The sequence below is a fragment of the Chamaea fasciata genome, unplaced genomic scaffold (assembly GCF_029207755.1).
Source record: "Chamaea fasciata isolate MVZ Bird 193981 ecotype frontalis unplaced genomic scaffold, bChaFas1.0.hap1 SCAF_7, whole genome shotgun sequence".
NCBI lineage: Eukaryota > Metazoa > Chordata > Aves > Passeriformes > Sylviidae > Chamaea > Chamaea fasciata.
In genome coordinates, this window is record NW_027094092.1 from 509,332 (window position 1) to 534,898 (window position 25,567).

The 25,567-nt window shown below is 49.3% G+C and overlaps 1 protein-coding gene across 1 annotated transcript; it reads right to left on the reverse strand.

Annotated features, from left to right (window-relative positions):
• Positions 1-836: 836 nt before the first annotated feature.
• On the reverse strand, positions 837-13,606 carry DISP2 (dispatched RND transporter family member 2). The gene is given in 8 exon segments (XM_066187071.1): positions 837-5,192; positions 6,319-6,416; positions 7,300-7,418; positions 7,686-7,801; positions 8,587-8,710; positions 10,609-10,638; positions 12,916-13,388; positions 13,391-13,606. Coding segments are annotated over 8 exon segments (4,590 nt in total). The 5' UTR covers positions 13,601-13,606; the 3' UTR covers positions 837-1,772.
• Positions 13,607-25,567: the final 11,961 nt, after the last annotated feature.

Below are 25,567 nucleotides of genomic sequence, written 5' to 3' on the forward strand. Positions count from 1 at the left end.
GGCGCGCGCGGGGGCGGGCCGAGGGCGGGGGCGCTCGCGCCCATTGCCGCTCGCGCCCCGCCCCTTTCGCGCCGTTTTCGGCCTCGCGCCCCCTCCCTCAGGGAAGGCGCTGGCCGCCATGGCGGGGACGCCCGCCCGCCTCCAACGAGCGCCGTTCTCCCCGCCTTCCTTCCTTCCTTCCTTCCCTGCTTCCCACCGCATCTCACTGCCTCGCCCTGTGGCTTGGGCACTCGAGGCCCGAAGATCAAGGGCTTTGTGGCCGTTTGTGCGGACGTGTAGGAGTCAGAAGCGGTTGAGAGTGCCGGTGCTGCTGGTGTGTGAGGTACTAAAATTGCCCTCTAATGCCGCAAGGTGAAATGAGGCATCTGTGTCAAATGTTTCCCCACTTAAATACATTTTTGCATTGTTTGCTAACGTGGTTTTCATAATGGGTGGGCAATCTCTGCCGATGGCAGCGTGGAGCAGCTCCCTGAGGCAGATGCTGCAGTCCCAGCCTGAGGGGGGCTTTGCCTCCCTAAATACCCACCTGAGCATTCACTATGACCATTTCAGGATAAAACCCTGAAACAAACATGAAAAATACAGAACCACGCAACTGACATGTTTGACATATTTCAAACTCTGGTATTAGCTTTACAAGTTTATGTCCCTAATGAATATCAGGGAGTTGCTGTCTGTGTCCCACAGCGCAGGGACAATTTGCGGATGTCAGAAGAGTAAGTATTTTAAAGATGTGTACTTCCCTTTGGAAAATATATTAGGCACTTAAAATATGAATAAACATAGTTCTCTTGGTGAAAATGAAGCATCACGCATATTTTAGGAAAGGTTTTTATAAGCATTTATTGTACGTCAACTTGTAGAGAGAATGTTTTACTTTTTCAACAAATAAGGGCAAATAGATGTTTGTTTTCCTCTTTGTTTCCGGGAGAGGGAGAAAACCCCTAAAATTCAAGATTCACCAGATCGGTAAATTTTAAAAAGTTACATGTTTGAGGGGAATGCCTTGAGTGCAAACATGCTGTAAAGAGGACACAACAAGGCACCTGAGTCCGGGGGGGACGAGGACTCTTTTCTCAAGGGGGAAATTCACACTGAAAATCTTTGGCAGTATTAGAATTCCTTTGGATAAAACAAACTGAAGTTGTTATAGGAAATAGATTTGGGCTGGATTCAGCAGCCTCTTCCATGGTCAGGAAGAGGCTGTGTCAACTTGAAGTCTTGGCAGGACTTTATATAATATCTGAGCTATTTTGATGGGGTCTGTGGATCTGCACTTTGCATAAAGTAGAAAATGAAATAATTTATTTTTTATTATTCACAATACACTTCACTTGATACCTAGATTTTCAGTAGTTCAGGTTGGGATTTTTTTTTTCTTTTTTTTTTTTTTTTTTTTACATGAGCTCTCTTTATCTGTCGTTAAGTACCTGGGGAGCTTCACCTCATTATTTCTCTCAAGCAAACAAAACCTAATCACCTTGTAGGAAATGACAAACCAGGTTTACTCGGTAAGTCCTGTGAACAGCTGTGAACATGGCACCAGACACTTGAAGTCAAAGGGCTCGTAGTCCATCACGTTGGCCCTCACGTCCTCTCACTGGCATCAGGTCTGCTGATTCCTGTGAAAACATGTTTTGCACAGCTGAAATACTAAGAAATAGTCTCAGTCTCAGCTCTAGGAGAGGTGGGAGGAAAAAATTGATATTTACAGCTCTAAGGACATTCAGGCTTCCCCTTTCTCTAGCAGCTGCTTTGCTTTCTGCAAGGTCTCAGCTGTTGTAACCGGAACTTTGTGCACTGGATCGTTTGATCCAAACATCAGGCATGTCTGGCTGGCTGTTGGGCAGCACGACCGGCCCTTCGTTCCCCAATCCAAACCGATTTTTCCATGAGGAGCTGTTCTGCTGGGATGCAGCTGGAGAGACATCAAAGACAGTCTCCCTCAGGTCCAGCCGCAGGGTATCTCTCTTGCCGTTCAGGTAACCTCGCTCCGCATTCCCGTAGGAGTCAGACAGCTCTAAGGCATCAGGACAGGAGCTGGCTGATTCAGCGAGCTTCAGGCCTTGCTCAAAATCGCTGATGGACGTCTCGCTGGAGATGTTGAGCATATCAAAAGAGCTGCCAAGAGAACAAAGGCATCTGTGAATTTTGTAGATGTCAGCAGCAGGGAGAGGGCTGTGGTCTGAGGTATAATCTGACTGCTGCTGGGCAGTGTCACTGGAGCACTGGGATTTAGTGAGCTGCCCTTCTTCTTTCACGCCAGCCGGCGGGATGTGGTCCAGCCCAGACCCATCCCATGCTTTCAGACCGTACTTTCGACAACGACAATCTTGGCAGAGTCTCTCCCTGTGAATTTCTGTTTCTGAGGTGCTGTGCTTGTATGGAGAGGAAGTTTGCAAGGCGGGACACTGGCACAGGGTCACCTGCTGGTCTCCAAGGGTGTCCTGCAGACTCTGTCTCTCTCTTTCCACGGAGGGGTGCGTTCCCACTCGAGGGCATCTGTTGTCTTCAACTTGTATGTCTTCAGAGAGCACAGAGGGCCGGTTGGACAGCTTGCTTGTGGAAGTGCTGTTGTCAAAACTGTCGCTGAGTTTCCTGGACAAGGGTTGGAGCTCGTATTGCTCGTTTGCAGTGTTGGACTCCTGGACCTTCCGCAACCGGTTTTGCTTCTCGCTGCCCCCACAGGCAAAGTTTCCGTTTGGCCCGGAGTCGTCGGAGTAATCTTTCATGGTGTGGGCACAAGGCCAAAGGATCTGCCCGCAGTTCTTCTCTGGGCCGAAGAAGCAGCAGAGTGACTGGAAGAAGAGGCTGGCAAACCCACAGCTGATACAATTGATCATCATGATGAATATCCCCAGCTTCCTGTACGCCAGGACCGTGGCAGGCAACATAATGATCCCTGCAGAGAAGAGTGCAGAAGCTGCCATGGCTGTGGCACAGCTCATCTGCTTCAGGGAAAAGGCCACTCGGCTCAGGCGGTCGGAATGGGGGCACAGGTGATAGGAGATGCAGTAGTTGACAGTGAAGTCAACAGAGAGACCTACTGCAGCTGAGATGAAGAGAGACTCCACAGCATTGAGCTGCCATTCCAAGAGGACCAAAAGGCCAGTGGTTACCAGGACAGTGCCTGCAATGGCAGTAACAGAGAAAACGCTAAGGAGAACGTTCCAGGTCGTGAGCAGCAGCACCACGAAGGAAATGGCTATGGAGAGCCCCATGACCACCATGGTTTCTGTGCTGAGACTGTGCTGGAGGTTGTACAGCTCTAGTTTACTGGTAAACCATCCGTTCTGTAGCCCCACGGGGGCAGTTTTCATTTCCTCTGTTATCCAGAGGCTGATTTCCTCATAGAATTGTTTGGCTCTGCTGTAGTTGAAGGTGTAGTGATAAATAGTTTGAAACTGCAGCACTAAGGCAGCGACATTTCCCTCTCCATCAAACCTGAGCCCCAGATCATACGTTTCTGCCCCTTCCCTGCCCTCTTCCAGGAGCATCATTTTGATGCAGTGCAGGAAGACTTCACCGCTGTAAGGGAAGGAGAACTGGTTACAGCAAAGGTTGAAGCTGTGGTCTCGCTGGGAGCACTGGCGACTCTCCATCCACCTGAGGAACTCCTCCATGAAGCACACAGTAGATTTCTGTTCTGCGTCAGGGTAATAGAAAGTTTTGTTCTTCACTTTTTGGCAGAATTCAAGGAGCCAGTTCTGGGCATCAGGGCTTTGGATGGTGAAGGTGGTGTCCGTCACTAGGGTGCCGTTGCTTTTTGGATTGAAATGGTCCCCATTATCCACAGGCAGAATGCCCCAGACTACAGTGACAGGCATACGCTGCCCTTCTCCATGCTCCAGCCTCTCAAACATGAACTGGTGGCAGTACTCGGAATCGTACCTCTCAAAGGGGTGGCTGAGCCTGAACACTTGGATGGACGATGTCTCCAGCGTCGGCAGTTTGAGTTTGGGGTTGGAACAGGAAATGTAGGCACCTCCTATGGCTAAGGCAGCAAACCAGCAGATCCAGATGTACCGAAACTTGATGACCCCACAAGGCAGAAGCTTTTCAAAGAGCAGCTTGGAGGTTTCAGACAGCGTGTTTTGGAGAGCCCGGAGGACGTAATGGAGGGAGAGGGCGACCCTCTTGTGGCTGCTGTTGCTCCAGTAGGCTTCTGGCTTGTAAACGCAGGTGGTTGCGATGTAGCGCTCGTACAGCACGGCCGAAGAGGGCAGCCAGGTCATCATGAAAACCAGGTTCACCAGCACCGAGGTGCCCATGTAGACGGCGAAGCAGCGGATGGCTGTGATGTTGCTGATGTAGCTGGCGTAGAAGGCAGCGCCGGTCGTGAAGCACGAGGCCAGCATGAGATAGGCAAAATGGTGCATGGTTTGACTCACCCACTGAGCAAGCCCGGCAGAAGGGTTCTGGCTCTTGCTGAGGTTCCACAGGTCAAAGAAGACGAAAGTGTGGTTGGCACAAATGCTGCTGAGAATGATGACTGCTGTCAGGTTTACAAAAGGGAAATAGGTGAATCTGAAGGCCACCTTGTACAAGAAGTAGGAGATCATCAAAGAACTGACAACAGCGAGCAGGACCATCAAAGTAATAAACACTGAACGTAAATAAAAAGAAATGCTTAGAAAAATAGCTAATATTGCCAGGACTGGATACTTAGTATCCAGCAAAAGGTAGTGCTGGAATAGTTTCTGTTTAAGGCCCAGGTCCATTCCAGTGATAGATGTGTAGTTATCAAACAGATCCCAGGTTTCAAGGTTGTCTAAGTAGATCCCCATCATAGATGCACCTTTTCTTGTAGGCAGGAAAAGCAGGCTGTATTTCAGAGAGGGCACTTGGTACTCCATCGTCTGGGGACTGAGAAAGTCCCTGTCGACCAAGAAGTGAAGCAGCTGGTAGATGGCGTTGAAGCGGGTACATTTCTCTGGGACTTGGGCACACTGAGAGTGTTTCTGTCTGACAGCCTGGGGGCCTATGCAGGACGGAGTGAGGACACCCCGGTGGTAGTCTGGAGCACAGGCACGGAGCAGGGCCAGGGTGTGGGAGATGTCTCCTTGGGTTATCTCCAGACACGAAGACCTGTTGTAAAGGACAGCAATGTAGTTCCCCAGGGACCAGCTCGGGCAGCATTCATTGGTTTCAGTGCGCTGGCAGAGGTCTCTAAAATGCACATGTGAGCGTATCTGAAAAATATGAGGGGCCATCAGGTCAGACCCTCTCTTGCAGCTCCAGTGTTCCTTACTCGCTGCAGTAATCCTCTCCTCTCCTCTCCTCTCCTCTCCTCTCCTCTCCTCTCCTCTCCTCTCCTCTCCTCTCCTCTCCTCTCCTCTCCTCTCCTCTCCTCTCCTCTCCTCTCCTCTCCTCTCCTCTCCTCTCCTCTCCTCTCCTCTCCTCTCCTCTCCTCTCCTCTCCTCTCCTCTCCTCTCCTCTCCTCTCCTCTCCTCTCCTCTCCTCTCCTCTCCTCTCCTCTCCTCTCCTCTCCTCTCCTCTCCTCTCCTCTCCTCTCCTCTCCTCTCCTCTCCTCTCCTCTCCTCTCCTCTCCTCTCCTCTCCTCTCCTCTCCTCTCCTCTCCTCTCCTCTCCTCTCCTCTCCTCTCCTCTCCTCTCCTCTCCTCTCCTCTCCTCTCCTCTCCTCTCCTCTCCTCTCCTCTCCTCTCCTCTCCTCTCCTCTCCTCTCCTCTCCTCTCCTCTCCTCTCCTCTCCTCTCCTCTCCTCTCCTCTCCTCTCCTCTCCTCTCCTCTCCTCTCCTCTCCTCTCCTCTCCTCTCCTCTCCTCTCCTCTCCTCTCCCCCTTTCCCCTTTTCCCAAGGTGTACCACCCATCCCTGGCCATCCTCCCAGTGACAAATCCCAAACACTGAAGCTATAGAAAGTTGGTAGCCTTTTGCAAAAATTAAACCTTGTCCATTATTATATTTTATAACCACAGATTTGAAAAATTGGCTCCTATGGCAAATGCAGCTCATCCAAATCAACTTCCCACTTGTAAAACTTGCCACCATTCCCCAAGCTGGTAGCTCCATTTCCTTAATTATATTCTGCTGCCCCAAATCCTCAGAAGCTTCTGATGGACACCTTTGGCTTCTGGACCAGCTCCTGTTCAGTCTCCATTTATTCTTGTTTAATTTGCAACTGGCAGGTAGGATCATCCCTATCTTGTCAAGTAGGTGAAATGCTTTGGATTCCTCCAGGTGAAACCTGTTGCAGAGCTTACATTGTTTTTTGTCTGGCATCATCTCAGCAAGACATCAAAGACTGCAGCAGACAGAAAAGAGACAGCCTGTACCATGTGTTCTTCCTGCCATCACTGACCTTGTCTTGTTCCATTTGACACATAGACTGAATTGCTTGCAAGTTCCATAAGCTCCCAGCAGTTGTGGACATAAATACCAGCTGGGAATAGCTCTTTTCTGAAATAAAAAAGAAGAAAAAGAAATCATAAAATGATTAGGTAATGAAGATGAATCAACCGGGCTGTTTGCAGTAGTCTTTCTTCACAGAAAAAAGAAATAAATATTTCTGTCCATAGGACTGCTGTGGAGGGCTCCCTGGAGGGAAGCAGGTCACAAGACGGTCACGAGCATGTGCCTTGTGGGACCTCACTCCTGCCCCTTGAAATTGGTCAGCAGCACCAGGGCATTTTCAATTGCCTTTAGTGACTGCTGGCATCTGGTTCTGCACCCCTGGAACAAGGGAGGAGCTCGAGCTCAGCCAAAAACCCCCAAGGACCTGCGGGTTTGGTGTGTGACATGTTTCAGAGGTGGATAGAAGGCAGGGAAGAGAATAAAAATATCTGCATGCTGTTCCTCTTCTTTCTACTTACTAGTGCTCGTTTTGGGACAAATTTGGGGAGTGTTGGAGTTTTCTGGTTTTCTCTCCAGATTTTACTGCCATTTACATTTTTCAAGGGGAAAAGGAACAGAGAGGGAGAGGGAGCAGACAGCAAGTGGGGCATACACTATGTTTTCAGAATATTCACTTTTGATATGGGTAAATGGTGAAAACATTAGTCCTTTAATGTTTGCTTTCAAGGTATATTTCTAAAGGCAAAACAAGAAGTATGGCAAAGAGTTATGAAGGAGAAACAACTTTTCAGAATTTCTGAACCAGCCTTTTCTGACCACTGAGGTATGAAGTGCCAGGAAGGGCACTGTCAGAGCTCTCACAGGTGGAATGGTACACTCTGCTTGCATAGAGCAAATTCAGAGTATTCCCTGTGTCCTGAACTCTGACAGTTCTGTCAGTTGAGCTCTGGGTGTGCAGTATTTACTGCCCCATCATGATTTCAGTCACCTGGTGGACCACAGAAGAATCCATCTGCTCCATAGATGGTTTCCACCATTCTCCGTGTCCTCGCTGCTTGTTCTCCCTGAGCAGCCTTCTGTCCTCTGCCAATGCCAAGGTCATCATAACTAGCAAGAGGGCAGATTATTGTTAATAACCATCACTATTAACAAGAAAGTGTCTGGCTGGGAGTTACATTCCCTGATAAGGCTCTGGTGCCACACACAGCAATAGGGAGCCCAAATCTATTGCAGGCACACAGACTTCAAACTCCCCAATGCCTCAGTTGCTTTTAAGAGTAGGATGTATGGAATTCGCATAGATATTTTGGAATATTGAATATGTGACATTACAACCAAAATGTTCCTCAAACCCCCCAAACCAAGCTCAAATACCTTTTCTTCTTGGCATAGGGAGAAAGGGAGAGGGTCTTCTTGTAGCCTGTATGGCTCTCGATATTCCTCCACACAATGAGCTTCCTGCCAATGTCAGTGTCCCGTGGCTCGAAACCCTGCACCAAGGAGAAGGGCTTTGTCACAGCTCCAGCTCAGCTCCGCTGCCCTCCGGCCTCCCCTGACACATGGAAACTGTATGAGACTATTACTGCATCTCGGAGAGATACACGGATTGAACTTTGCCTGGAAATATTGCATCCCAGAGATAAGAGAAAAAAACATTTTCCCTTTCCCTTTCCCTTTCCATCAACAATGGCTACAGTTATCTCTCCCTGATCTCCTAAGAATTTCTCCTCCTTTTCAAGTAGTAGTAGTCCATTACAGAGATGACTCTAGTTTTCCTTTTAGTGGGCAAACTTCAGTGTATTCTTATTTTCTTAAGATTTCTCCATGAAGCAGAGGCAGGGATGATTTTAGGGAATGTGGCATTCCACATGGAAAACATTCCATGTGCGCAGTGCTCAGAACAGGGCACGCTCTCCAAATCCAAAGCCTCATGCACAGACTGTAGGAGCCAAAGCCAGCTCCTCTATCCAGTCCCTGCCAAGCCTAGCTATTCACTGTGGGCAATCCCAGCCTTGCAGCCTTGGAAGGGAAGCAAAGGGAGCAATCCCAGTTTGTGTTGGCAGTGTCTCCACACTGGAGTGCAGGCACTAGTGGGAGTGCAAACATGGCTGAGGGATGAGCTGGTGGCTGCCACTGGCATGGGCTGTGTTCTTCCTGCGTGTCAGGGGCAGCCATGCAGGACTGGCACATTCTGCTCATCTTGGAGGGATGATATCACTGGCTGGGTGTGGATTTTCCTTACATTCCCACGGACACCTCAAGTGCAGGGGCTTACCATGAGGGGCTGTGAAAAGTCGGGCAGGTTCCCAAGCAGCAGCCCGGCCACGGTGCAGATCGCCGCCACCACGGAGCACAGCGCCAGCACGGCCAGCGGCCACTCCGCCATCAGCTGCGAGTAGCTGCAGTCAACAGGAGGAGAGAAAGTGCAGCTGCTGAGATGCAAAACCTGCTGCTGAGCCAAGGAGGTGTGAGCAAGGAAGGAAAAAATCAGGGTCTCTGGTTTGTGCAGTTATTTATTGTGAAGCTTGGAGGCTGTAGTGCAGCTATTAATGAACATATTACACCTCTAACTGGATATTTGCAGGCAGCTCTAATTAACTCGGGTAATTACATTTTGCCTCCCTGCGTTTTCCAGCTTTTTCAATCAGAAATAATAAAAACCAGACTCGTGTGTCCTCGAGCAAAATGAAGCTTTAAACATTTAAGTTCAAAGATTGCATTTAGAAAGGGCCTCTTAATTTCCTCCGCATTGTGCAATGTCAGCTGGTGGCTGCAACACTTCAGGCTACAGATTTCCAAACTGGACCCTGAGAAATCTTTGAATTATTCTGAAGAGTCCCTGAGGGTAACTGACCTGAGCAAGCCCACTGTCGTTGGTTTAAATTTGTGTATTTAGACACTGCTCTAAATTCATACCTATTTGCTAGGATACATACCATTTTAATGATGTATCACAAAATTTTGATGACATCAAAACCCTTCCAGGGAAGCAGCTTACTCTGGCCAAAGTATTATTTGTCAGTTACTTTTGTTCTTAAAGAGCTGGTGTAAAATTTTCTATCCAAGTTCTGTTTTTCCTTTGGGACAAACTCTCCCATACAGGATGATCTATGGAAGTTACTCTCCCACCTTTTTTACCAGTGCAGGTTTTACTGTGTCAAGATTTTTGTCTTCCTCAGAAATATCAGTTGAGATATAAGATAGCAGAATGAGTTCCTGCTCTGGTTTGGCAGGTTAGTTCTTTTGTGTTCTGATGTATTTCTGAAATACAAGAAATTCTTTGTTGAAAAATAGTTTGATATATTACACAAGTATATGTGAAGGGAAGTGAAATATTTATGAACTTTATTTGACGTGGAATATTTCTCCTTGCCTGCTCTTTTGCCCCTTTTGCCTGGGACTCCACCACAGCTATTTCATCATTAGAAGTCACCATAAGCACTTCAGATATCTTTTCATGTGACTTTTGATTTTTTAAAATTTTATTTTGGCTTTTTTTTTTTTTTAATTTACAATTGCCTTATCAAGTTTGTTTTCATAGACAAAGTCTTTACTATGAAAATGAACAAAACTGCTCTCTGCTCTTTACTCATTAAAGTACCTAATTTCTGGAGGTCGTTTTGGGTGTTTCCATGTCCAATTACCAGAAAAATAAGAACAAAACAAATCAGCTGCAGTCGCTGATGGGGGAAGGTGCTTACCCAAACCAGCCAAAAGCCATAGTTTACAAAAGTCAGATTTTAAACAGAAGTAGAAAGCAAGCAAATTATTTTAATTTTGATAAATGTGTTTCAATTTTTCTGTCTTTTTAAAAGATGAGTTTATTTAATGGACAGGCTCTTTTCCTTATTGCTCCTCTGATAGGACAAGCTGGATTAATCTTACATATATATATATATATATATATATATATATATATATATATATATATATAAAAACACAAATGTATATATACATGCTCACAGAGACACATATAGAATAGAAAGCTACTATATATATATACAGTAGTAGTATATATACTATGAATATAGAAAGCTACTGTATGAGTTAGAGGCAGGCACTTGCCCAGGAGCAGCTACTGAGACAGTGTTACTATTCATTAATGCAGCTTAAATTGATCTCAGAAGCAAATGGAGATCTTTCCAAGGAGTGGAAAGCCCCAGGAGCGCTGACCTCGCCTCTGGAGCTGAGCCTGCTGGGATGTCACCAGCAGTAACACTCTGCTTCTCCTAATAGCAGGGCAGGAGAGCACTGATCACAGGGTACAAGGACAGGAAGCTTTTGCTGTTAAACATACCTTTTTGGCATCCTGAAAGCTTTGTCATGTCTGCAGATAGAAAGGAAAAAAGATGTGTTCATTTATTATTTTTCTGGGGAGCCCAGTGCTGGGCTGATCCCTGAACAGGTTAACCCTTGCAGGGCTATAAGCACCAAGGTGAGCCAGTGCTGACACAGTTCTGTCAGTGTGTGAATTAGTTTAATGGATAATAGAGCCTTTTCTTCTCTCATTTCAACCAAACAGGATGGAAGCCATGCAGTCACTCCTCATTTTGCCCCTCTCAGAAAACCCTGCAGAAAGTATTGGACATTAACAATGCAGTCCCGTAGAAATCCCATTGCAGATCTCATCCATTAAAATCTATCTGGTTTAAGTGCTTTTCCTACACTTCTTAAAGTGTTTCTTGACAAAAGCAAACCTCTTCATCAAATCTCATGAGCTGGGCCAGCAACAACTGCAGATAGTTTTTATTTCCTGTTTAGCTCAGCGAGGATTTTCCCAAAAAGGTGACTCTCATTTGTTTCCTGGCTCTCTCCAAAGACAGTGTCTTATCAGGCTATAAGAGCAGAAAGCCAGTGGAGCTGCTAAAAATATTTCATCTGTATTTTCTTCACAGAGGAGCGTTTGTCACTCCCGTCACTTTGAAGGGCTCTGAGGGGAGAAATAAAGCCTTCCCCGGGGGATCCAAAGTTTGTTAATGAATCCCTGAGGACAAGCATTTCGCCAGCATCCTGTCAGGAAAGCTGCATTTTGGTGGGTCAGGTATCTACAGGACCTTTTGTTCTGCCCTCTCTCTTTCTGCACTGAAATGTCCCCTTGAAACATGCCCCAGTCTGGCAAGGCCTTGGCTTGGTCACGGCTCCGAGAGAACTGCTCCCACCTCCTTCCACAGCTGTGCCCAGCTCTGCTCAGCCAGTGCTCCCTCCTCCTCTCCCCCTCCTGGCTTCAGCTGGGAGAAGGTCCTGCTGCACTCCGGTATCTGTGCCGGGCAGATGGCCCCCCCTCCCTGCAACAGCCAGCTGGGGACCTTGAGGCAGCTCATCCTTCCTGGCCTTGTTATGAGTGGGAGAAATGGAAAAGCAGTGGAGGGGAGCTCCCCATGGCAGAGTCACTCTGGGTGGCTCATGGAATAAATCATTCTGTGTTTTGCTTGTCACGCTAATGCTCTGTAGATTTGGGACAGAGAGGAGCCAAGCAAAAGCCTCCCCAGATTATCAAAGCAAGGTCTCTCTGCAGCAGTACACTGCCCATCCTGTGCTAATTCCCTCACAATAGCTCTTCAAGCAGATTTGCTTGGATTAAAAACCTCATTCTGGCATTATTATGTTATCACTTTTCTGACTGCCGGTGCTGCACACTCTGCCAGGGATTTATAATCCAGCTGTGCTTCCTACTTAAATAACCTGTTACAGAGGACGTGGTTGGCAATTTTGTTGATAGCATATGAGTGAAAAAGGATCCAGAAAAAGGATCCAGGAAAACGATTCAGAAAAAGGACCCAGGCTCCTTTGACTGCAGTTCCTCTACACAAACACCAGCAAATTAAATCCTGTGTAAATGGCTGGAAAATGAGACTCTAAAGGGCTTTTGTGCCTAGCACTGCAATGCCGTACACAGGCAAGAAAGGAACCCTGTGCCATCTTTTATCAGGATTCAGTGGGTACAGCAGTGAAGGGATCATGATCTCTTGTGCCAAGGGTGGACTCTAAAAGGCACATTCAGGAAGAAGGATGGTGCTGGCTGGAAGGAATAGAGGTTGTAGCTCAGGATTCTGTCACAAAGAATTCACACCCTGGTTTGCTGCTGAACCTGGAAAGCCAGATAATGTTCCCCCCTTTTGTATCCCTCACTGCTCAGCTCTAGCCCGTGCTTACCCTCTGCTGCCACTCCCTTCCAGCATTGGCACCAGCTTCTGTGGGGGCAGGAAAAGAGTGAACTCTGTTCCCATCACTGAGAACTCTGCCCAGATAAAGGACTGGCAGCTAGGTGGCTTGGAGTGCAAAGGGAGAAAACACAAAGGTGAAGGCAGATGGGCATATTCACAGCTGCGTGACCTTGGAGTGACTGAGTCACCTTGGCTTTAGCCAGCCACTCCCTTGAGAAGGAAATCCCACCTCTCCCTGGCATGGGAATGGCAGCTCTCTGTACGCCCACACAGAGGCAGAGAGCAAACTGCATCCTTCCTGTGTTTTGGAGCTGCTGCTGCCGAGCTGAAGAGCAAACTCACGTTTCATCCATCCCAGCTCAGACCCTGCTCATCCCTCCCACCTCCCCCGGCCACGTCTGGACGATGCTCCTTTGAGCCGCCCTCCACGCGCCCCTTACCTGACTGTGACGACGTGATGTTGCACCGGCCGCCGCTGCCCGGGGGACCACTGCTTCCAGGGCGTTCCCGAGGCCTCATGGTGGGAAGCTGCCACAAGATCACCACTGGAAAGATGGGAGCACAGCACGGGCCTCTCGCCGTGCCCAGGGAGCGAGGGCAGGCCATAGCTGCCTCGGGACTCCTCCTGGCTGCAGGGGTAGTATGGGTGGTGCTGCTGTGAGTCCTGCGAGCTTGATGGCACCTGGCCATTGGACTGGGTGGAGACCGGCCCAAGAGTGTGGCTGGAGGAGGGCAAGTTGTCTTCCCCCAGGCCGGGGGATGCAGGAATGGGGCAGTGATGGACTGGGCAGATTTTTTCCCAGGAAGTGCCACTGTAGCTGAGCTCAGCGTTCCCGATCTCTGGCATGGCAAGACAGGTCTGGCAAGGTCCTGCATTTTGTTTTTCCCTATGAGAGAAATGAAGGGAAAGGTAAAATGGGAGAGGTTGAAAGGCTGCGCTGGGGAGTTGCATTCCAAGAACTGGGGATGCTCACAGACCTCCCACGTAACACAAATGTCAAACCTCACCCACTGCATCTTGTACCAGGAGTCAGCCTAAGGGCTGGACTGGATTATGCTTTTTATAAAGACATCCCTGAATGAGTCATTCAGGGATCCCAAGTGATGGAGAATCCTGTAATCCATGTTTTGTGTGTGTTGCTCCAAAAGTTTGAAAAATTGGGTAATATCCCACCCAAAAAATTCTCCAGAATCTTTCACTCTGGAGGGGGGTCCTCACTCAGGACCCAGAGAGATTACAGAGGCCTGGACAAACAGAAACCAAAGGAATCTGCATGTGAAGAAGCCATTCAATTATCTGCACTCCTTGGGAGGATTAATTAGTGTGATTACTCTGCAGGAGGACTGGCACTGCTCCATGTTGGGTCAGCAGGAGAGTGAGTCATCCCTGGCACCGACACAGCTGAGCAGTGAACCTGAGGGCTGTGACATCTACCAGGGCCCTCAGCCTCCAGCCTGGCACATTCCTTAATGGCTGCCATGTCCTGCATGCTCCACTGGGCTCTTCAGGAACTTTTTAGGCACACATCTCCCAAGGATGACAGCAACAAATTTTATTGGTCTTACCTTGTAGGAAGGGGATCTCTATAGATCCTTTGAAACTTGACTGTCCTCTGGCTGCTGAATTTATTTAGACAAAATATTTGCAGACTCCAGTTCCCAAGCAATGAGGTGTCTGCAGGATACAATTTCTTCTCTCCAAGGAATTTAAAACATTATTTCATTCCTATAGCTGTTGATTTATGGAGCCTGAGAGGTTTTGCTAGCTTGGAGAAAGTTTGAATAATACTTTGAGGGACTGCTTATTCTGTGTGATACAAAAACCCCTTCACACACAATAGACTGAGGTCCTCCTGACCCCAAAAATGCTTTAGGAATTGCTGTCCCAAGAGATGCAAACACCAGCAGTTTCTGGTCCTTGTTCAGAGCACGTGCCATGGTCTCCGAGCTGAATTATGTGTCTTGCTGCAGTGCCTGACGTCCAGGATTAAAAAGGACAAACAGTTCAGGCCAGCCAGAATCACAAAGTGTCTCAAGTCATCAAAGAATTATGAGTGTTGGAGCAAGACTGCAGTGAGATGAGCTTTAGCCTCAGGCACCTGGTGTAATGTGGGGAAAAGAAATGAAGGTAAAAAGTTGGGGAAAGGATGGTTTTTATATTTTGTAGAGTGCCTCTCATTTATTTTTCTCACAGCCATGGAAAAGGGCAGAATTTTAGTGACTACACATCTCTGGAATTGCACCCAAAGTTAACTGGCATGAGATTATCAAAGACAAAAGAATCTGGTGAATGCTATTAGCTCAGTATTGCTTGAAAATTGCTATTTTTTTCCAGAAAGCAGGACATATCGGCCTTGGCAGTCTCTGCTGTGTGCTTTCCAACATCAGCTGAGTTTATCAACACTGATAAACTATATTTCATGATTGTACAAAATGGGTTTATTTCATTAAAATCATTACAGCAGAGTCACGTTTGCGGTAGCAGTTACACCAGTATGTGGACACTCATGGCACAGGCATCACACTCAGCTTCTCTTGCACACTGTACCAGTCCAGGGACCAGTAACAGAAATCTTGGCTGATTAAGCACCGTCCAGTGCTGCACTTAGTTTCTAAGCCTAAAGAAAGCTGCAGCAGTTACAGACTCAGCACATTCCTGGGTCCTGACTTCAGAAGCCATAATTGATGTGCAAATGCAAAGTAGCCAGAAAGAAGTCAGTGTCTGTGCTGAAGCAGGTGCCAGAAAACCAGCAGACAGGTGTGTGAACACACCTTATCTCACGTCAGTGAGATAAGGTTGAGATAAGGTTGTCCCCAGCAGTTCCAGTGCTCATTTGCCTCTGAACTGCAAGGCAAGTAATGGTAAGTCTTGAGCTGGTTCAATGCAGCAAGAGGGAGAGCAGCTGGCAAAGCAGAAGTCCCTGAACTGTGACAGTGATATCCCAGTCACCCACAGAACTTGTCAAATAACATCAGCAATAGGCTTGAAGTCCTTGCTGTCCTGTCCCAGGTGGATTAGTGACAGGATTACCTGGCCTTTCGAGCGTGTGATTTGTGTTAGAGCTCTGTGTAGAGGTAGTTCAACAGGAGAGTCCACACTTGTCATACAGGAGATTACAAACGCAGTGCCAGCAAAGCTGCTCAGGAGATGCAATCTGAACTCTTGTCTGGGGTTCTTACAACCTCATCAGAGCCATCCCTGCACGAGGAGGGATTCAGGTGCAGCATGGGGCAGGAGCGCTGCAGACAGGCCAGGGAAAGATTAGGGTCTGTGGCAGGCAACACAGAGAATTACATCTTTAATTAGTCATTGCATTTCTCTACTAATTATAGAGGTGACTTCATGGGAGGGTGTTAAACCACCTCATCCCCTACAGTGCTGGTGAGCTGCAGGGGCAGAGGCTGTTTGGGACACCTGAGCTGGAGGGTCCCTCAAGCCACGCTCTCAAGCTTGATGTGTAAATCATCCTGCTCTTCTTTCCATGTGTCCAGTGACTTGCTTGCAGTTTTGTACTGCGGGGTATTTTCATCAGAGAGCTGAGGTCATGGTAGTGTTATGCTTTGACATAGACCTTTTCTGACTCCCTTTTTGTCGCCTCTAAGTTACTCTTTGTCCTTGACCTTGATCCCATTGTTTTCCATAGTTTTTGTATACTTTAAATAGGTGATGCTCTCCTACAGTGCATAATAATTCAAAAAGACACTGCCGCATTGACATCTTGTGTTTTGGTGTTCCTACACCTGTACTATATTTCTGATCTTTTTTTTTCCCAAAGGAAAAGCAAAATTCTTATCGCTTTAAACTACTGTGTCTACACAGTAATCTGGGACCAGAGGCTTTTCATGACTTAATTAGCCTGTCTGCCTCATCTGAGGGCGAGTATGTGACACTGGATGGAACAAAAGGGCTTTTAAAAAATACACGTTGAACGTGGTCGGGGAGAGGCAGGAGACCATGCAATGAAAATTTCTTCCTCCACAAACCCCTCGGCTACAAAACCTCCGGGTGGGGAAAGCAGATGCCAAACTCTTGGATATCGCAGATTGCCTCCGGGTTTTCTGCACATACGCTGGTAACGTTGAGTCTAATATTTCACACAAAATCACACTCGCCCTGTTTACCATCTTTGCTGTGAATTGCTGTCAAGTTCTGCTCTTCCCCCGCATGTCGTTTCCTAACTCAATCCCTGGCCTGCTCAGTGACTTCAGGTTCTGGAATAACTTCTGCAAGTTTGGATCATTCACTCGTGACTTCTCTCCACTATCTCTTTTTCAGACTAAACAATTACAGCTCTGTCAGTCACTCTCCGGATATGAGTTCCCTTATGCTCATCCCTCTCCAGCTCCATGACGATGTGACCTTGGCTATCTACAATCTCCAGGGAAACCTGGAGCTTGCAAATAATGATTGGTTTGGATAATCACTTCTGGCAGCTCAGCAGAGTTCGAGTCTCCACTTGCTGCTCTCCCAATTAGCTGTAGTGCTGGTGAGCTTAACCTTTGGTCTGCTGAGGTCTGCACCAGACACGTAGGCTGCTCCTTCTTTGCCTGAAACCATGTCGCTATTACTTTTCTGGGCCCTCAGGACCCTGAACTACGCTAGAAAAATGTTTCTGGGGATTTCTGATGTCTGTTTGCTGTCAGGCACGAGGAGAAGAGGGCAGAGCACCACACTGGACTCCGCTTGCCATGCTGACAGCGACCTTTATTTTTTAACATTTATTCCCACTCTGGGCTGTGTCAAATATTTGATATCTGTGGGATTAAATGGGCAGAAATGGTGTCTCGGCTGCAGAAAAGCCTATAGAGGCAGCTGACAGCCTCAGTTTTCTTTTCCATGCTCAACTGGATGCAACCAGAGAGATGGTGGGAAAGGAGAAAAGAAGGGGTGTAATGGAAGGGATGGACTAGGGTTAACTGCTCCTGTTACCCACGGCAGTGAGCTGTGTTGCTCTCGCTGTTTGCTTCCTCATCTCTTGCCCTGAGATGTCTAGACAGAATAATAATCCAATTTATGGACCTGCCTGAGCCACTTTGAGTGCAGCAGTGCTTCTCTGAGACGAGTGTCAGGGCACAAACACCTTGTGTGGGGGACCCAGCAAAAGGACTGGAGCTCCTTCCCACAAGGAAACAGGAAAGAGAGGGTCAGGATTTCTAAGGAGACAGCTTTCTGCCATTCCGGGTCTGCACGGATGTGTAGCAGTGGTGGGATACAGGGTCTGTGGCAGGAGCCAGGGGCTGTATGCTGTCAGTCCTCCTCCCTGGCAGGGATTATCTCCCTCTTCCAGAGACCAGCATCCTTCCTGCCCCCAGAGAATGGCTGCAGGAATTGGCTTTAGGCTTCACCTGCTCACTCAGTCCCGGCAGGGTGCTTCACTGGAAACATGCCGTGTTGGCTTCTTGCTCCCAGCACGTTCCCCTCAGGATGGTTTCCTTCTGCAGCACACAGAGCCGAGCTGGGATGGAGGAAACTTTGCGGGCAGGGACAGAGTAGCATACGGCCGCCTTCCTTTTCCTAAGCCACTCCAGTTTTTGGCGCTTCCTGGTGTTGCTGTCCCCCCCCAAGCCACGCAGCAGGAAAGCACATGTGATTCTGAGAGGGTAATGGGCCAAAAATATTCAGCCTTTTGCAGGAATGGCTCCTTTCTCCGTCTGCCTAATTCCCCCCTCATCCCCAAACCCTTTCTATAAGCACTGCTTTTTATTTTGTTTTAATAGATCATTTCCCCCTTTGCATACTAAAGAGAGGATCAAGAAAGAAGCACTTTGCATATGAAAGATGGGAAACACCTACCGAGTGAATGGAGCTGTCTGATGCCTGACTCAAACTACAACTTTTTCTGTTGCCAGAGGAATCTCAAGGGGGAATAAAAACAAGGAGAAAAATGGCAGAAGTCTGTACCTTGCCTACAACCAGAGCCCTTTTTTATGAAGAAACTTTGCTCAATCAGACATTAAGTGCCACAAAATTTCATTCATTAAAAAAGCTAGTTTGATTCTCTTTCCCCTTTTTTTTCCTCCCTCTAGCAAAGTTTTCTTTGCATATCAGCTGTACAAGTGTTCCCAAATGAAAAAGAAATATGAATTCTTTCTGGATTAATTCCATGTGCTATAGGTCAGCTTCCATCTAGGCTAATAGCTTTTTCCTGGAGAGCTGTAAATGACTTTTTAAGAATGCGCTTTTATAATGGAATTTATATTTCTCTTTGAACATACCACCAGCAAAACTGCAGTGGAGCTCTTGAGAAAAAGAGCTTTTTTCTTTGTATTTTCTAGGGAGATAAGAATGCCCTGTCCCTGGGATTAGGGAAAGGTTCATTGCATTTCACTGTCACCTCGTTATCTAGCTCCCTGTCTCCCTGACAGGGAGAGACAGGCACTCCTGAGCAATCCATCTCCTCCTTTGGCTGCGGCAAATCCTTGTGCACTGAACAATTCCTGCCGAGTTCTTTTGTTTTGCTTTTTCAGTCTAGCAGCAGGATCGTGCATACCCTTGAGAAGACCTACAGCCTTTTTGTTAGTGAGACTCCTGAGTATGTTAAATCATCATGAAAAATTAATGAGACTGCAAAACTCTGCTTCCCACGTAGTCTGCCAGGAAAAGTTTAGTTTTATAATCCTTTCCATTGACTCGTGCGAGCAGCCTTACCTTCACCCCAGGCAGCTGTTGCTGCTGCTGTGGGTACAGGTGTGTGTGCTGGGATAGAGCCAGACACGGAGGGCGCAAGGTTCCCACCCAGCCTTCAGTGCCAGAACAGCTCTGTCTGCACTGGGAAAATCATGTTTGCTGAGCCTTGTTTTGAAGAAAAAGAAAGAGGAGTGAAATGAAAAGGGAGAGACATTTTTACCTCGGTGTCCCCAGGCTAGAAGAGGCCAGGAGGAAAGGTGGTGTTTTCTGACATGTGTGTTTTTCTGCTGATGAGGTGAGCATTCATGATGAAGAGCCTCGGCTAGGGCAGAGGGTGGGGACCACAGAGCTAAGACTGAGTGAGCAGCATGGGTGAAGTTCGAAATACACCTGTGTAAGGTGTCTTAACTCTCTGTAACTTACCTCTCACAGGCTGAAGTGTTCATTTCAAGACCTGTCTGAACAGCCAAGGAGTACAGAGACAAGCAAAGAAAATGGCTCCAGCAACAGCTCGGGCCCCATTGAATGTGCGAGGTCCAAGCCAGCGGTGGGCTGTCGCTGAAGACTGAGACCCGCAGGCTCGGCAGCCCCTGGCCGAGGACATCAGAGCCGTCTGACGAGCTGTGAGTGCCCTGTCAGTGCCCCCGGGCGGGTGGGGCTCTCTCAGCGTGAATATCCTGTGCTAGACAGAAATGGAACCCTTGGCTTTCAGAAAGGATTTGTGTGCTGCTGACCTCGGGGTGTGCTCTGGTCAGGCAGAATCTGAAGAGCTTAGGTCTGTTAGCCTGGTCTAACACATGTCAATGTGTTTGTGGATATGGGATGGCTCCTTGCCCGTCATTGTGGGCTTGTTGATACTTCCAGAAAATATTGATGGTTGTGGCTGCTAACCTGGCTTAAGACACCAGGTAAGGGAGCATATGGCCCAGGGGAATGAGGTATGTGGGGGGTTATGGAGGAGATCTTTGGACTGAAACCCATGTTTGCCCACAGCTGAGTGCAATAGTGCTCTGTCTGAAACACGCTGAGCTTCCCAACAATAGCTCTCCCGTTGCTGCAGAAGGGAGAGCACACCATGTTGCAGGATCGAAACCTGCCCGGGAGGCCAAACCAGGAAGCCCCCCCCGGCAGGACTGGTTCTGTATGGTGTTCCTGACCCCAGGGAAGGAGCAACCAGGGCCCCGGTTGGGTAGCGCACATCGCCAGAGCCCGAATCGCGGGTAGGCAGCTGGGCAGGCAGCGAGAGACTCTGTCTGCGCCCCCGGTGGGAGGACGGGACACACCTCGGCGGGACCGGGGGGCCCTGGTCCGAGGAAAAGCTGGTGACACCCACCGCTTCCACGCACAGAGCCGGGAGTGGCGGCAGGGCGGCGGTTCCCACCCGCCGGGGCACCGGCTCCGCGCCCCTGTCCCGATCCCGCAGCTCCTACCTGGGCGAGGCGGGGTCGCGACCGCGGTGAGTCCCCTCAGGTCGCGGCTCCCGGGGCGGCGGGGAGGGCGCGGCCTCCATGGCCGGCGGCGGCGGGCGCTGTCCGTGCCCGCGGTGCTGAACGCTCTGGAGCGACGACGGCGGTAGCGCCCCGGCGCGTCCCGGCTCCGCACGGCTCGACTCGGCGCGGCGCGGCTCTGCCCGATTCGGCGCCGCTCTACCCGGCCCGGCCCGGCCCGGCCCGGCCCGACCCGGCCCGGCCCGGCCCGGCCCGGCCCGGCTCAGCTCCACCCGGTTCGGTTCGGCTCGACTCTGCGCGGCGCGGCTCTGCCCGGCTGGGCTCTGCCCGGCTCGGCGCGGCGCTTGCGCGGCCGCGGAGGCGGAGGCGGGCCCGGCGCGGGGCGGGCACGGGGGCGCAGCCGCCGGCAGCGGGAAAACTGCGGGGGGAACTGTGAGCCCCGGGGCCAGCCTGACTGTCGGGGATGGGGCTGAGCGTGTGGGTGCGGAACACGAGCTCGGGGCACCAGACATCCTTCGGGTGACAAGTCCCTCAGCCCCGCAGTTGTGCTCCTGCTTGGCCCGGGCTGGGAATGCTCCCAGAAGTGCTCCTGGCCCTGTGTGGCAGGTGCAGGGCAGCGTTTTGAATTGTCGGCTTTTAGAAGCACTAAATAAGTAAAGGAGTTTTTGAAACAGAGGGTAGGTTTGAAACAACTGAGTTGAAAGCATGGAGAGCACAGGAAGGTCAGGCATGTCCGTTGCCTTGCAGTATCCTTTGGTCCTTGTCTACCCATACCATGACATTGCTCCGAGCTGGGTGGCAGCCACATGTGTCTCCTTGTGCACGGGGATAGTTTCCCACAGAGCTGGTGGAAGGTGGCTGCTCCTTCTGTAGCTGCTCTCATGCCAACGACCATGCCAATGACTCGTGTAGGAAGGGCTTGGGACTTTCTCATGGCTGTGTATATGGCCACAGGAGCGGCAGCGACCTTCTCTGCCTTTGTCATCATCCTTTGTGTGGCTGTAGGTATAGCTGTGACCTTCTTCTTCCTCGTGGCCGTGTCTGTGGACCTCACAGTGGCAGTGACCTTCTTTCTCACCAGGGTGGCATCCTTTTTGCTTCACACATACAGAACAGCTGAAGCAAAAAGGGAAAGTATTAGAGTGGAGAGTATCCTATAACTCCCACTAATCCTCTAGCTGCTTAGAGTAAGCCCTTCCTGCCTTAATGACTTAAATGCCCGAGGCAGTTTAAAGAACAAAAAGCTTTTCCTAATGCCAGGGTGGGTGACTGTCTCCCACCAAAGGCTGACACCTCTCCAAACCCAGCAGGAGGGAGTTTCAAGGACAGGCTATGGGCATCACGCTGGCCCAGCGTGGTGCTCTCTGCTGGGCTGGGCTTCAGGGGACCAGCCTGCTGTTCCGAGCCTTAGCCACAGAAATGTCACTTGCCTGACAGGATCAGATCCACTGCGAGGAGCAGCTCCAGAGCAGCTTGTATTGTGTGGCCCAGCAGGAAAGGCTGAAACCTGGTATCTGCTGAAAAGATTGGCTGGCATTAATGCGGTGACAAGGACATGGGTGATGTTTCCTTTTCATTCTTCCCGATGCGAAATAATAATTCTTGCGACAGTAATGATAATAATAGAGCCATGGGAGCTGCAAGGCTGGTGGGAATCAGCTGGATTACAAACATCCCACCGCTTCTGACAGACAGGCACATCTTACAGCTTTAGTTTGGCTCAGCCCGAGGTGTGAACTCCTTGTCTGGTAAGTGGGGGTGATCACGCTTCCTCGCTCCCACAGCTTGGCAGGTTTCCTCCGTATTGCTGCGAGGTATTCAACACATGGATTAATTATTTTTCATTGCCCTTAGCCAGGGGCTACAGCAGGGCTTGTGCTCCCAGCTGGCTGCAAAGCACTGCCCGAGGCAGGCAAGCGGCGCTGCCCGCATCCCTCCTGGGGCTGCTGCTGCACAGCCAGGGCTGGGAGGCACCGGCTGTGGTGGCCAGATCCGGGAACCCAGGAGTCCCTTAGTTTAAAACCTGCTTGGCTCTTGCCCTTGCAGTGCAGCAGAGGAGGAGCTGCCTCTCCCATCTGCTGGAAGCTGATGCTCTTCTCAGTGCGTTTTGTCTTTTGGAACATTGCCACTCTGTGACCTCCTTGTGCTTGGCCAGTTTGAGACTGGTGGGGCAGATCGCAGTGTCATTCTAGGGGAGGCATGTGCTGATCCCAAGAGTTCCTCTCCCTACAGAAACAGCCTAAGGATGAGCAGGAAGAACAAATGATTGGGATTCCCAAACTGTTTCAGGAACATAAATGCTTCTCACAAGACAATTCCATCAAGATGAGAACATCCTGCATCGAGAGGAACTCTTTCTTTCACAGTGCCTGGCGAACCACAATGGCTGAGTCAGCAGGATGGGGGCCAAGCAGTCCAGAGCAGTCTCTTTGGATTGGGATGCATCCCTGCCTCTCTTTCTGCAGGCAATGCTACCCTGCATCTCAGAGAAACCATGCTCAAAGCCGAGAGCTTGCAGTGGTGACACCATCGTGATGTTCTGCACAGTGCAAAAACACTCATGTCATGAGTTTCATGGACACCCAAGCCCTTGGAGTCATCGTGGCCAAAGCAAGGCTGGGGATCATTGCGCAGCTGCCTCGGATTGCAGCAGACTGCTGGTTTCCAGGCAATGTGCAATGGCTCGTGGATCTGCAGCCAGCTTATGAACCCCGGTTTGTCACTGCTCACTGGAGCAATGAAACAGCCAGGGTATTTCTGCTGCTCGAAGCCAGTGACAGTGTGCCAGACACCTCCCGTGCTGGAAGATTTCCATGGGTACAGCAGCAGTCCTGGCTGCTCCTGCTGCATAAACCTCCCATTGTCTCAGCCACTGAAACTGCTTCCTTAGCCAGAGAACAGCTCTCTGGTGAGGGCAGTGCTGCATTAGCCAACCAAGCCCCAGTCACTTCACTGTGCAGAGCTTATTTTACAGGTGAATGTAGCTGCCCGCCTTCTGAGACTTCAGGAGGGATTAATTTAGAGATATAAAGCGCTTTAGTCATGGTTTCAGTGCCAGGACCTGAGTCAGAGCTGTTTGTCTGAGCATTTACATTTCACACCAAAGCCATTGGTGCTGGGTGCCTGCAGAGAAAGGCCCAGACAGATGCTGGGTCTCCTCTACACAGCCAGTTTGATTTGCTGCTGTTCCAGCAGCACGGCACAAGCAATTTCCTTGTGCCCAGAAGGATGTGTGTCTCTGCAGATGTTTGCACTCCACAGAGCCCACCTTTTTCCTCCTTGCTACTGGCCCATGGTGGGCTTTTTCTGGTTCATAGGTGCAACAAAATTTTGAGGTTTTAGAAGTATAACCACCTAAAAGAATAAGATTTACCTCCTATTTGTTCAGTGCCATTTGTGACCACTCTGTACTGGGATGGGCTTGGAGGAGCCACCACCTTCCAAAATTTGTGCAGTTGTCTGTGTTGATAAAAAGCATCCTCACCAGTATGCACCACTTGAGGTTGAAAGGGGCTCAAGGATCAGGCTCACAGGCCATTTTTGATTGCCATTATTTCTGCCCAGGGTGTGTGCTGGAGCATGGCCCACATGCTGCACAGAAAGGAGAGATCCATGCAGGGCCCTTCTCTCTTTCTCAGGCTTCTGCGAGGCTCCTGCAGTGCTGGAAACCTCTGAACAGTTGTTGACCCAATACCAGGCCTGAGAAGGTTGCAGGCATATGGCAGTTATGTTTCTGGGCACTGGTACACTGCAAACTGAGGCAAATGAAAGAGATGTGCTGAATTTGCAGTGTGTTGGAAGGGGCAGGAGGCCCACGAGACCCAATTCAGCTTTGTCTTGGCAGGGGAAGTCTCACTGTAGCAATATTGTCCCATTTTCCCCGGTGCTGTGTGCTGGGAGCGCAGCCACATTCGCTCTGAGGCCGCCCATATGTTCACACCATTTCCAAGTGTGACTGACAGTGAGCCAGTTCCCTCCGAGCATCCTGAGATATCCCAGACTAATTCATCCCTTGCACATAAATATTCTTCCTATGAGGATTTGGGACATAAATTCTCAGCCTGGGGGAGGCCAGAGAAGGTGCTGGGATACGCGACACACCTTGACCAACTCTGCCTGTTACATACCTTCACAGCATAAACAAGGGTGCAATGGCACCAGTGCCAGCGAGGCAGTGTCATCCAGAGATGGCCCAGTCAACATTTTGGAGAGGAAATTGGCCAAAATGGTGCATTTCAGGAGGATCAGAGCCTTGGGGGGGTGAAAACCAGCTCTTTTGGCTCAAGAGCAGATACATGAGTGGAGCGGAAAGCTTACACGTCTCATTTTGTTGAAATGTTTCTGCTTTTTTTTTTTTTTTTTTGGTTAGTAACTGAGCTTCAGAAATGCTCCAAGTATTTCATCTGGTGCTACCAGAAAAGGGCATCTTTAAGTGTTTGCTCCAAACCTTTCTCATCAAAAGGTTGCAATAACAACAGGGCAAAGGAAGAGTGTTTTTAATCAATTCCTTCTGAAGGTACTGAAGGGAAAAAAATATTTCAGGGAGAAAGGAAGTGGAACTTTTCCTTATTACAAACTCAGTTCTAAACCCTGTATTGTAGCCCCGCCTAATCCCGTGTGTTTGGACTGCACAGTGTCCCCAGGCCTGAGCAACACCTCAGCCTTGCTGCAGAGATCAAGCCAGAAGGGCCAATAAAACATTCACATTCCCAAAGGAGAATCACCTTTGGGCTCAGGAGCTCACTCAGGGACCTCTAATGGATCCCCAGAGAAAGGTATCACCCTCTTGAATTACGATTTCCATCCTGTTGGAGCACAGATTATTTGCACTTTCAGAAGTTTTCAGCCACTCGAGTGAAGCACTCAGCAACCAGGCACAGCCCAGCAAGTCTGCAAGTGCTTCATGTGATGCCTAAATTTTTTATCTTTTTATATTTTTCATATATTTGTAGCTTTGTGGATTGCTAAAGCATGGCTGTAGCTTCTAGTATTTTTTCTTCCCTACATTTAGGAACA